The sequence below is a fragment of the Haemaphysalis longicornis genome, unplaced genomic scaffold (genome assembly GCF_048455015.1).
Source record: "Haemaphysalis longicornis isolate Haplotype H1 unplaced genomic scaffold, Haemaphysalis longicornis Haplotype H1 scaffold_23, whole genome shotgun sequence".
Taxonomy (NCBI): Eukaryota; Metazoa; Arthropoda; class Arachnida; order Ixodida; family Ixodidae; genus Haemaphysalis; species Haemaphysalis longicornis.
The window spans coordinates 1,800,579-1,813,793 of record NW_027526306.1 but is presented as its reverse complement, the minus strand read 5'-3'; the positions used below and the strand labels follow the sequence as shown (position 1 = coordinate 1,813,793).

At 45.7% G+C, this 13,215-nt stretch overlaps 1 protein-coding gene across 1 annotated transcript in view; it reads left to right on the top strand.

The window, feature by feature from the left end:
• The window catches only part of LOC144172504 (arylsulfatase B-like), a 160,174-nt gene that overhangs the window by 143,464 nt on the left and 3,495 nt on the right, over nt 1-13,215 (top strand). The window contains exon 11 of the mRNA XM_077701191.1: nt 2,753-3,017. Coding sequence (XP_077557317.1) covers nt 2,753-3,017 — 265 coding nt within the window. The remainder of the gene's footprint in view (nt 1-2,752; nt 3,018-13,215) is intronic.

Here is a 13,215-nt window from a genome sequence, read left to right as displayed (position 1 = left end):
CCTCTTTTATAAGGCACACCTTTTAACATGCATTGCTGCGTACGGCGCTTGTCAGCGAACATCTACTTCATGAGTACTCGGCAGCGTAGTCGGGATTACTTCCGAAGATATCGGGTGCATACCAGGGAACAACTTGGCTATGCGTATGCCCCAGTTGCGTAAACAGAATTTCTTTTAGGTCTCCGGGGGTGGGGGATGGAAAGGGGCTCACAAAATGCGAAAAGGTCGGAGGGTAAATGTAGACATTTAAATTAAAAATCAATTTTAGTGTTGAAAACCTTAAACAACCTTTTATCCGTCAAAGGCAGCCCTTAGGAGCATCAAGTGAAGCTATAAAACCTGGACTTTTCGCACACCCTTTCAAAAATTGATTATAGGGAACACAGGAGGAGGACCATTCGCGAATGGAGCGTAAGCACGGTTCGTTTACCCTGCAGCGCAGCTTCTTTGAGCTCAATTATATAAGATATAAATAGTAAACAAAGTTGTATCCGCAGTAGTCCAATAAGCGTTCAGTCTTGAGATTTGCCCAGCGACGGTTTTGTAAGCTGGTTGTGAGATGCAGTTGCCTCTAGTCAAGGCGAGATCACAAGTTTAGCGCGGCAACCCAAGTGATTACGAACGTGTCAAATCTAGATAGAAATAGCCTTCCTTTCTTCTCTATCATGCAATGTTGCTATTTTTCTTGCTACAAATGCCTCTCATTTTTTTGTGACACGTGATAGCACGCTATGCCATTGCTCCACTAATCAGCGACGGTCCCTTCTGCGCCCCGAAGAAGACTGGCCTAAACTGCGTAATCAACTCCCTACAGTGGAGGTAGCCTTTCCGAGTTTGTACAATACAACCCTCCGGTTTAGTCCGTAACACGAGCCTAGGTCCAACGCTAGGCAAATCCACAAAGAAACAACTTTAAGTGCGTACTTCACACAGGATGGTATCTCCTGTGGGGACCCGTTTGCCCTGTCGAATTCTTCGCTTACATATCTATCGTCGCTTCGCAGTCGCCTTGCGCCTTCGAATAAAATAAAGTGTCTTTCCAGCCAAAAGCACAGCAACACGGCATTATGTTATCTTTTGAATGACGTTCTAGTACGTAAAGTAATAAAATGAAATACGCATGAAAGCGATGATGCAATCTGTTTGCCGCACGATCCCAGCCACCGCTCACGGAGAGAACCTAGCAATTATGTATACCGAATGTGATAGCCGCGCACCACATGGCCGAAGCGGACCAATGAATGGAGAAAAAAAAGACGACGCTTCTCGATTTCCAGGAAATTTACTGTCACCTGCTTTGAAGTGCGGAAGCTCTTAGAGATAATTTAAATTGTTTTTCCCGCATTGCAAAGGTGGCCCTTTTGGTGTCTGGGTGTCAAGCCTTCGGAGTGTCAAGCCTTAGTCTTCTGTATATTTTCTGCACAAAACAATTTTGCCCCAAACGGCCAACCAAGCCCAACCATGTCCAGCTACTCGTGCTACTCTCACCCAATTGTTAATCTTCTCGGTGCTTCACTCACGTGTGCAGTTACTATTGAAGCGACGCGTGGGGTAAAACAGGAATGCAGGTGCAACGTACTCCATCGCCGCGTTTTGTTGTCTGTAGCTTGCTAGAGCGCCGCTACTACGGCGATGTCGATCATCGATTCCCTTGGAAGCCTAGCTAAAGACGCTCTCGATTACTTAAGGTTCGAATAGTACGTTTATTTTGCGGCCCCTAATGGCGCGAGAACAAAACAGGTTTTCCTTGCACTCCCATTGAGTAGTGGGTGGCGCGTTTGGCACTGAAAAAATACAGATGTCGGTCAAGCTTTAACGTTGACGTCAGGGCGAGCTCTAGGTTCCGTGTTAAAGACCACTGGATGGACTACCAAACTAGGCGTCCCTACTGTTCGCATTAAATTCAAGTGATGCAACAACCAATACAATGCAGGCAACGTTGGTTTAATGTTGAGCATTCTGATTGACTTTGCTTGCAAAGTAAAAAGCCGACTACTAGAAGCGTAAGTTTATTTCGAACCGGTAGATTATTCGCCGGCAATATCCTGTATAAAGAAGGTACACTTCGCACCGGCCAGTGCACTTATTCGAGATTTCAGCGTTCACACAGACGTTAAAGAAAACCGTATAGACGTTCTTCTGAGAGTTGCTTGGAGGCACATGCAGTGCAATACAATTTCAAATAAGCAGCTGTCCTCTGTCTCCTGCAGTCTGCAATTGGTACCTACTACAAGGATTTAATCAAGTAGACATTCACGGCGACTCAAATAAACTGTAGTGATTGTTTTTGAAGCAGCCCTACTCAACAATGAAAATAATTCCTCTCCTTCATTACAGAACTCTGTGACAAGGGCAAACCCTGAAATATCTTTCTAACGCAGGCAAAATTATTGCTTACTTGTATTTTAGAATAGATATAATTTTCAAATTTGGTCTGAGTCATTGCGCTGCCGAACTTAACAATGCCATTTTACTCATTTGTCTAGTGTCTATGCATACTGACCTGTATCCTGTGTCTAGCTCTACGTAGAATTAAGCGGGACATGTAGAAACCTGTTCGCGGAAAATGTATATTTAAGTAATATAATAATATTCACAAAACAGTTCAGTCAGAGAAGAATAATTTCTTTCTTTACGCAGACTTAGATTTGCTGTACGCAGATGTGTACAACAAAATAAATGTCTGCAAAACAAATGCGTCTCCTTACTCTTGTTCGAAATTCGCCTTGCTTTCTGTGGTGTTTATATGTAGGTGGAAACCCGGACCTGCTTCATGTGGATGGTATTGACATGTGGCGGCAACTTTCACTAGACTTGCCATCGCCACGAACCGAGATATTGTACAACATTGACCCCTGCGATAACACTTCCGCTCTTCGCTACCACAACCACAAGCTTGTGTTGGGAAGTGTTCGAAATGGCATGTTCGATGATCGCATCAGGACCACGGGCGGGTCGCGGCCTCAAGACGATGTGGACGACCTTACGGCCAACTCGAAGGTTGTGCAAGCGCTCAGGTATACCAATGAATATTTTGCTACACTGCAGTTCTGCGCGTCATGACAGGCCTGTTCCACATTTGTTTCCGCCACCCAGCGCTTTACATTGATATAAACAGTTCTAATGTTTGAAACATCTGCTTCTTGCCGTCCACAAGCTCATTATTTCTTGGGGAGTCTGCGCGCCGCACCAGTATCTGAGCTGAGTGGGGTCGGGAAAAAACACTTCTCCTAGACGGTATGAATACTGAAGAGATTTTATTTCTAGACGTCACGGTTGCCAAGAGCCAATCATTCGGTAAAACAAACGCAAGCAGCCAATAAAAAACTTTCGAACCTTTCCAATCTACTTCGCAATTAATAAAATTAAAGCAATTTATAGTTACAATACACGGCATGTGTCGAAGAAAACTAGCCCACATTATAGAAATCATTTACTTGCATGATTTGAAGATTGTAGCGTAAGAAAGTAAGAGATGGTAGAGACAGGATGGTCTCCACCATCGTTGTATAGTTTGCGCTCAATTTTTCAAAGCCGGAATACCGACTACGCCCACCGGTGACGCTACTACATGTACAGGCAGCAACGTTTGCTTCCTGAAACATTACCTTCAGGATGTATTGTCTTGTTTCTTAACCTTCATTACTCACTCCACGCGACATTGCTGCACTTCAGCACACAATTGACATTTTTAATATATTACGTGGTTCCAGGCTAAAAACGTTTTGTTATATATAGCATAGAGCTAACAAATTTACCAAAGGTTTGTTGTTTCAAATTGCTGAAGGTTGCTATTTCTGGTCATGATCCAAACAACAGAAATTATCTAGAGAAAACGTTGCGAACCAGAAACCGCTTACCCAGAAGGTACTTTTTATTCGAATCATATTAGTGACATTTCTGAAATGCCCAGGTAGAACTTCCCTGAATGCAACTACACTTTATTTTAAAAACGCCGCATTTGTCGGGAAGCGAATACCTCGTTTTGATGAAGTTTGGTCAGTTCGTTCCCACAAAGAATACTGGGAGCAGGCAATGCCACATTGTTGTGAACAAAATACAAAACAAAAATAGTGACAACACACTAAAATGCAGGGAAGTATCCTTACATCAAGATATGTGAGGAACCAAAAAGAATAAATAACAGGCAGCTCTATTGCGATGCACATTGAGAGAACGAACAATATAACAGTGCGCCAGCAATAAAGTGGAAATGACAAAAGCAAAAACCTAAGGCAAATGTATCCTTAAAAGATTAAAAAGGCTAAACCTTCACTCCGAAATTCCTTCCGCATGCAGAAACGTAAACCCCGGTCACCGATAAGAAAATCTGAGTTACAGTGTGCCCGGTCATTCTTCAAAAAATGGCCTACACATATTTGCAATAGTTTATTGTCCTGCCATGGTGGTTCATGGGCGATGACGTTGTGCTTCTAAGTAAAGGATGCCGGTTCGTGCTCATTTCGCTGTTGAAATCCACCCCCCCAGGAGATCTAAATTAATCTGGAGCACTCCACTACGTGGCCCCGCATAATCCAGGTCTGGCTTCGGCGCAGCACACTTCGCCATGAGTCAATCAATCAATCAGTTGTTCTTTGACAACGTTCTACGTGTTTATTCTACGCGTGCTTCATTTCAATCGTTTATTTCTCAAGGAGGTGCCTTGGAAAATAAAACTTTAGGTTCACAGACATAATAAAGTAATCCCTTATTCTAACGAAGACAAAGTATTTCTGTAAGGGAAATCAATTTAAATCAAAACCATTAAAGAACTGAGCTGATCCCGCCAGAATTGTCACAACAGTTTCAGACGCAAAAACGTACAGCAGCGGCGGCATCCTGCTTCGACACAGCAGAATGCCAACGGGTGGCGTTGTCTTGAATAAAAAGTCGTGCACTCCCTATTGATCTCTGGTACGTCTACCTGCTATTTCGGAGGCCAGCTTGTCATACACGTGTTGCGATGTTATCGCTTGTGACAGTTGGCTTTCGAATTGAAACACGTGCGCGTACACTCAGCTCAAAAATGTGTTGTTTGACGTATGGGAGGCCGCCGTGCCACAGCAGATTGAACCTTGACGCATGGCCATATGATGGAATGGTGGCATGCATTCCGTCAACCATTGCGCGCGCCTTTTTAGGGCTAAACGCTTTGTGCGTTGCAATCTAGACATAATTTGTTCGCCACAAAGCACACGTACCTTCATGTCAGCCACGGATAGAGTCCGGTGTAACTAATCTGGGCTGAGCACATACACACAGCATTTTCGTTTCTGGTGAGCCATGTTTACAATCTCTTCTGCATTGAGGGTGCAGTCACAATAGAGACGGTAACGAAAGCACCCCGTATTCTGCCTAAACCGCCGCCCTAACTTCACTGACATTGTTCCTCACTCCTATCGTATCTGCAGCTGTTAAGGCGAGATGAACCGGCCTTGGCATAGAAAAGAGGTGTTTAGTAAAACGTAAAAGTAGCAAACCCTTGCGGAGCTAAACCCTCTTCTTGCTGTTCATTTTTCTGCACTTCGGTGACGATATTTAACAGAAATGCAGAGCACGCAGCAGAAGAAGGATATGCTTATACACAAGTTCATTCTTCACAATTTCGAAGATATACTGCAATCAACCGATTATAGAAAAAGCACCTCTTCTCCCTCGTGACTTACACATAGTTTAAATTTGGAAACGATAAAGATAATACAACTAAAAATTTACAAATCCTGAAAAATGGTCTAGTTAAAACAAAGCTGTCACCCTCAATGGCCAAGTCTTCACATTGCCGCAAAGTATAAAATCTTGTACCGCATTCATAGCCCCAGTCAATAAGTTCCACTCCTCATATTAGCTCAAGCTTTGACCTGAACAACCAACGCAAAACCGTTAGCACGAACAATGGTGGTCGACTGTCCCATCGATATACGCATGAGGTAATGCAAAATAGCGCATTCGGAATTCATCATTCGTGTGAATAAATATCGGATTTTCCCAGTATAATTTCGTGGACTTCTTTCTTTTCCTGGGGTTGCGGTTTGTCGTACTACACATAAAATCACGTGGAACCAGAACAACTTTTCGTAACGAGCTCCTGAACACTACCAGGTACCACCCACAGCCATGAGCATCCGAAGCAAGTTCATGGTTTCTTTTATTCTGGTTCGAAACTTTGTGTATTCCCGTTCCAGAAAAGCACTTAGAGGGCTACACAATATTGAAGCAAGACTTTCTGTCTCACTGGTGGTATAGGTGACTTAAAAAACACATTGCACAAATGCAAACGTTCTTTCTTAAAAATTGTGATTGTGGGTGTAGTGAGGAAAAACGTCATCCCGTAGTCGGGATCTAACCCCGGTTCCGCGCGTTGTTAAGTCGACGTCTGTCTGATTGCTCCATGGCAACACCGTTGAAGCACTCTGGATTTTGGATTTGGAAATAGGTGCATGCACGTGCACAATTACAAAAATCGTTCGCCCCTCCGCCTAACGATGACGGTGGTTGAGCGGGAAGCTTTCTTTCTGCGAAATTAGGCGGCGAAGGGTGACACTGAAAGCTGCTTCGTAGAAATACCTAACCGCGTGCGCGTCAAAATCAGATCTAAACAAGTTAAAGTCCTAATCTGTACGAGTGAAAGCGGAAAGTAAAACGACAACCAAGGAATTATTAAGGAGAAATGTTCCCTTTCAACCGTCGTCGTCGTCGTTAGACGAAGGGGTGCGTTATTTTTCTAAGAGCTGCTGGTTGTACTCAAACGCACATCGCATCCTCACTTCATTAACGTGCAGAGCGATTGACAAACATTGATGGTCTTCGGTAAGGGATTATGACTGCGTGAGTTATTTTGTTCGGATCACTTCACTCTGTGCGGGTATTATTCGATTTTTTGTTGTTTTCCTCGTGGATGACTGTGTTACCGCAAGTTATACCGCAAGTTACCAGATTCAAAAAGTCTTTTCAAGGGTGCTGTAAGGACCATATCCCTTCGCTGATATGGTGGCTTAGGAATGTATGCTGGCGTTGCCGGGCGAACGTTTGCCAAAAGCCTAAACACAACACGAATAATTTAAAATCGGTGAATCGTTTTGAGCGGCACACACCTGAATAGCGGCGGATATGCTTTACCATATGCGGATATGCGGGGTTGCTATCATATGCGGAAATGGTAACACGCCCGTTACAAAATGCCAAAAATCCTAACTGAGGCCTAACAAAATAGCTGCGGCTTAGCTCAGCTAAGCTTGGATATGCAAACAAAAAATCGCCTTAGCCTGTTTATGTCCTGGTTTCACTAAGTTAACCCTTCATTTAGCTGTAAATATATTATTTCACCAAAGCCTGCTGTGGTTACGGCTGCGGTCCCGCTTGCGGCGTTTCCCTAGGGGAACACATCGCCGGGACATATCCGCGCGGTCGTGAGACGCGGCTTTCGAACGATGGCTCAAAGCCTGCAGCTCTCACGCGAGGCTCAGATACGATGGCGGGGACTCGCTCACATTCATGGGCAAGGTCCCATGCACGATGCGAGTCGAGTGGTCACACCCGAACAAGGTGCAGCGAGCTCATGCGCCGAGCCGGCAGTGGCGGCGGAAGCTGCGAAAGCGGCTGTTTGTGGAGCTCGGCCTGGCCAATCAAGTGATGCGTTGCAAAGGATATGCAGCAATTGGGGTCAAAGGAGGGTCAAATTTTCCGCGATGTCGAAACCACTCGAACAGATCAGTAAATATTTGGTTTTCGAGAGTGAAATGCGTGACCTTTGTAGTGGCATTAGAATGTGGCAAGGCCTGGCGTCTCTTGAGCGCCTCGCTACACAGACGTACCGGTAATACTATATATCAACGAAATACGTCCATTGAAATTGTCGTTTATTTTGCTGCGGTATGTTTATGGGCGCATCTGAACCTGATCTAATCTAGAACGTACAAAGAACATGTGGCAATATTAAATGAGGGGCTTGATCCAGTGGCGTAGCCAGGGGGGGGCTGACCGGGCTTCAGCCCCCCCCGAAATTTTTCCGGCCGTCGCCGTGCTGCCTGTATGCCTGGTACGTCGCCTGTGAACAAAGCTGCATATCCTTCGAAAGTGCCACTAATAGAAGCATTCGCGACTCAATGTCTGCCCTACCCAAGGGTGTTTACACAAAACCACGGCCAGACTCGACTCTTTTTCCGCGCTGCGGAAAGGGAGTCGAGTCCGGCCGTGACAAAACGATGCGCCTGAGGGGTGCGAACCGCTGAGGGATGATCGCGGAGGGGGCAGCCCTGAAAGCCACGACGCCTTCGGGTAAGCTCAGCGCACGGGACGCCAAAGGCATGCGTTGTGACCCTTTCTTTGTGCGAGACATGTGGCAACACAGAGAATAATTGGCCGGCTGAGTCGTTCTCAGCAGAGGAGATTGACGCCGGCCATTGATGGTTGAAGACTGGTAGGATGCAGGCCCGAAAGGGAACAGTCGATGTTTGTATGTTAAGCAGAACAACGTGAAAGCGGCGGTGGCTGACCACGGCTGCTCAATCTCCTAGAAAGGGGGAGATCAAGCTGCAGTGGGCACACATTCAAGACTCGTGCAAGGTAACTGAAGAATGCGATGGGGCTACGTAATGGATGAAACATGCAGTTTAGCTGGATGAATGTCGTGCGCGGGCAGAGGGCCTTTGCGAGTGAGACACAAAGCAAGGTATGCCCCTCTTCCTCGCGTCAGCCCTTCATTCTTCCTTTTTCAACTTTCTGTCGAGCCAGGGAGGGTATTGTTGGAGTGGGCTCAGATTGCGCGCACTGAGTGTCCCCTTCAGACGGCGATGTTGCGACAATCAATTTCACCCCTGCGATTAGGCAGCTTTGTTCGGCGGTATTCTCCCCTAACCTGGGAAAAACTGGAGAACAGCGGGTCGACAAAAAAGGTGCGCTGCGGCTCCCCGAGCCAGTCCCAGACTTTACCCTAAATGTGAAGGCACGACGGTCACCAGCCCGGCTACAGGCAGACGGCGTCGTGACAGTAACAACGATCAGATGGCATAGTGTACCTCGATCACAACTAAAGCCCCTCCATTGCGTCCCCGGCCGCTTTTTCCCTGGACGGCGGCTGCCCAGAGCAGTGTATATTCAGGGTCTGAAACACAACGGCAATATGCCGCGAGGATAGAAGCGCCCCTGGTTTTGAGAAGCTCATGTTCCAAGTGCCAACACCCAAAAAAGGCCTCGAATTGTAAGTCATTTTCTTCCAGTGATTAATCCTTGCATGATCACTGATGTCTTTTGGCGATGGAAGTTGCATTGTACGTTAAGTTGTGCAGTGAAGATCGTTATGCATTCTTTGATATTTCAATAATCATTTCCTTATATTTACACAATGCCACAGTACCTTGCGTCTGGGAGCTAGAAATGTGTATCTCGTTTTATTTCGAATGCAGTATTTGCGTTTGAATTGGTCGTTAAAAGCGCCCACGGTGGAGCGGATAGGTGATTTTTAATGAGGGAAAACGTATATTCAACCCCTGTAAACGCCTAAATATTTTATTATGCGCGAAGGTGGAGAGAGTTACTAAGAGTGTCGGGACAGCGTTAGTATGAGTACATGAAGAGTGAAAAAAAGCCGCCCGCATCTTCCCACGGGGGGAACTCGAGTAAATGCGTCGCATCTACTCGAGGCAAGCAAAGCATCACGTCAAGCGAAAGCCAAGCAAAGACGCCCTTGACTGAATTCCGAACGCGCGCTCCGCCGCTTATATACGTTGAAGGGACTGCGTAAGCCGGTCCCAGTCGACGACGTTGGCGTACTTGTAAAGCGGCGAGGACCCTAGGTGTTTGAGCCAAGCGCGGATGTTGCTTGGCCGGAGAACGGCACACCGGTTATATGCGCAGCGGGCCCGAAGGAGAGGAAACCGCGGAAGAGAGAGTACTGCACATGCGCCGGCCCAAGCGCGTCTGCCGCGGCTATGACGCAACGTGCCGCGGCTATGACGCAACACAATCCAACACAATCCACTTTAATCCAATCCAATCCAATCCAAATCCAATCCAAGCCAAGCCAAGCCAATCCAATCCAAGCCAATCCAATCGAATCCAATCCAGTGCTCCTCGCGAGAGAGTGTTCGAATCCAATCCAATGCCCCTCGCGAGAGATGTGTTCGCTTTCGCCTCGACTCGACGCGCATGCGCAGTGAGCGTGCGGACTACGGACGCCAACGCGGGTGACATCGTGAGTTACTGAAATGCTCTGCATTTAAAATATATTTGTTTTGGCTGCAGTTTTAATAGTTTGCTTTTACTAGGACGAAACTCCATGTGAGGTAGCCGCTGTCGCATTGTGTGCGCGTTATCGGGACTTTTGTTGCCGCGTTTCATATCAACGCGTGCATCCACTGCTACACCCAATTTTAAACCCATAGCAGCGTGCACAGCGCAAGTGAAGGACCCTCGTACTGGTGGCGAAGAAACGAACGTGCCTTTCTGGTAGAATTTTCCTTTAACTCTTCCTGGCCTTCTTTGAAGTTCTGTGGACGCAGGAGTATCGTTCTTTCAAGGCTTGATCGGTCGTGCAAGACAACAGAATTTCCTAATTAAATAAACGGGCTACAGTCCGCAGGCCCTCTCAAGAGCACCAGCACACCTCCGCCCTCCTCCTCCTCCCCCCACCCCCTACATACGGGTGAGCGCTGTTGTCTTTCTTCCTGAAGCCACAACTGCTACGTATACATTCTAAAATGTTGCATGAAGGACATTTTGAGCAATCGTCAGCATTTCTTAAGTAACCGAAATGACCGAGGAATTATCACGGTAAACAACTTTGCAATTTTTTGCCAATCTATCCTGTCGTATAGCCTGAAACCACATGCTTCAGTTTCAACATCACGGTCGCTGTCAACCAAGGAAATAGTTTAACTGTGTCATTACTGTCCGCTTCATGCTGAAGCATGGTAGTCTTTGGGCTTTCTGTATGCGGGGCCTTGCCAATACGCATGTTTTCTTGGTGCACTCCGGAAAACAAAATGCTGACTTGTTTCGGGCATCGCACCATGCCTGAATGTCATGCTGGCTCTGCGCAGCTGCCCAACCCTCCGTTTTCTGGTGGTCCAAGGAGATTCCCAACATAATTTCCATTTCCCGCGTCTCTAACGAAAACTGCAAAACTCCTGTGCGCCATATACATTCCAGAGCCGCCCATGCTCATGCACTGATAATTTTTTATCGTTTAGCTTTAAAACCGGCAGTGTGTACTCGGCTGAAAAATGGCAGTGCACGCGTCAGCTACAAAAGTATGTCGTTTCATTAAAGTTTGAAACCAAAATGGTAGGACCGCATTATAACTCTTTCCTCAGATCTAACGACGAAATTCAAAACGCAGCAATATTTTGCTCAGCTTGCACAGAACATGCCTAACCACAAGAGTATGGTGAGACATCGCCGTATTTGCGTTATTATTTTTTCTTGCTAAATATAAAGTTAGATACAGCATTGAATGGCGAACTTTGCAGTGTATTGCTCTACCTCATCTGGGAGTGGTAACTAAATGGGGTGGCTGCTCCAGAAAAGTTACTGGATAGTACGCGCCTTCACACAGACTATAGGGCATTTATGCACGAAGCATTGAAAAATTGACAGGTAATAATGCAATTATTTGAGAACACCAAACTCATTACAGCAGACTCTACATTTGGGCTGTGCCGAAATGTAAACAAGATCCATTATGTTACAAAGCACAAGCTTCTCATGTCCGCCCGGAGACCTGATAGAAGCTACGAAATGGACTGCGTTGAGACTCAAAACAGAAGCGCAAATTTAAACTGGCATGACTTAACAAATACCGATGGCTGAATTATTTCGCTTTGCGTGTGGACTAATCCTGCCATGTTCGTGTAATTTTCGCCCTTAACAGCGCTGTTATTGCGCGTGATGTCTGTGTATTTAGGGTTGATATTTGTTAAAATTATTGCTAGATATATAACGCTTCTTGTATGCATAATTCATAGCCTCTCGTTTTTTTTAAAGATGAGACCTGCGCTACACATAACGCAAGCGCATAGATTCGATGCCCCAGTGGCCTTACACTGGCCGCTACTGTACGGGCGTTGAATGCAAAACATGTTATTTTGCATTGTTAACAAAAACAACTAAATAAAAAATCTAATTCTTACGGCCTACGCCATTTTATTGCGGATGTCACACTCATCATACTCCACACGTTGAAATAAAGCAAGTAATTGCATGAAACTATGGCCGTTTAATGCAATGCCTGCACAAGGTTCCCGTACGTCCCGTATCACGGGCAGAGATTTGTATCACGCGGTCTGCGGATTTCCGCCCAGTTTACAACTTCAGCTGGCACAAATACAATCACAATAAACACCAATATTATGAGAGACCCTTAAAGGGCCTTTTAAAGACAAAATACAACCTTGTTCAAATGAATAGCAACTAGCCTTTGGTAACTCGCACAGCTCCATTCCAATCACAGGCGTTTTTTCAACCGAAGCAATGCAACAAATGTCAAAAATCTTCAAATTTAGCACTGCAGTGAAGTGATATCGGCAGGAGTGGTATATATATAGGCTTGCACTAAAACGTAGTTATAAGTGTGTTAACTGCACGTTAGAATTCAAAGGATAAGATCCATGGAGGCCCCTCTACAATCGCGCAATCATGTTCCTTGGCGGTGACCTAAGTCATTGGGCGCCAATCGTACAAACAAGATGCTGAACTGTCATAGTGAAATCGCCGCCGGAAAGTGGGCGGGGATTCGCCATTGCTTCAAACGTTTAATTTAATATATCGAATATTCCTTTGAAGTTTGCGATAAAACTAGTATCATTGTTGTCGGGACAAGGCAGACTTTTTAATGAACCAAACATGAATTTTATCTTCATAGCCTTTAAGGGTGCTTGCAAACTACCACCCTTTTTTTTCTTGGGGGGGGGGGGCGGAGAACAACCTTAGCCCCCCCCCCGAACAAAAATCCTGGCTACGCGCCTGGCTTGATCAGTACGGTATAATCGTAAAAAAAAGATCTCGTATAAATATTGAATGACCCGTGTTCACCTTCCTGCAAATAAACACGTGGTGTGCCACGTATGTTGTTGGAGTTATTGCTGTTTACCCCGCGTCCGGAAATCACGTCTGTTGTTTTGTATTATACCTGTCAATGAAAGACGGAAAGATAAATAAAGCTGCTGGAGCAAGAAAAAACTTTGCAAGGCAATACCCATGCGCTTCATGGATGGGCTGCTG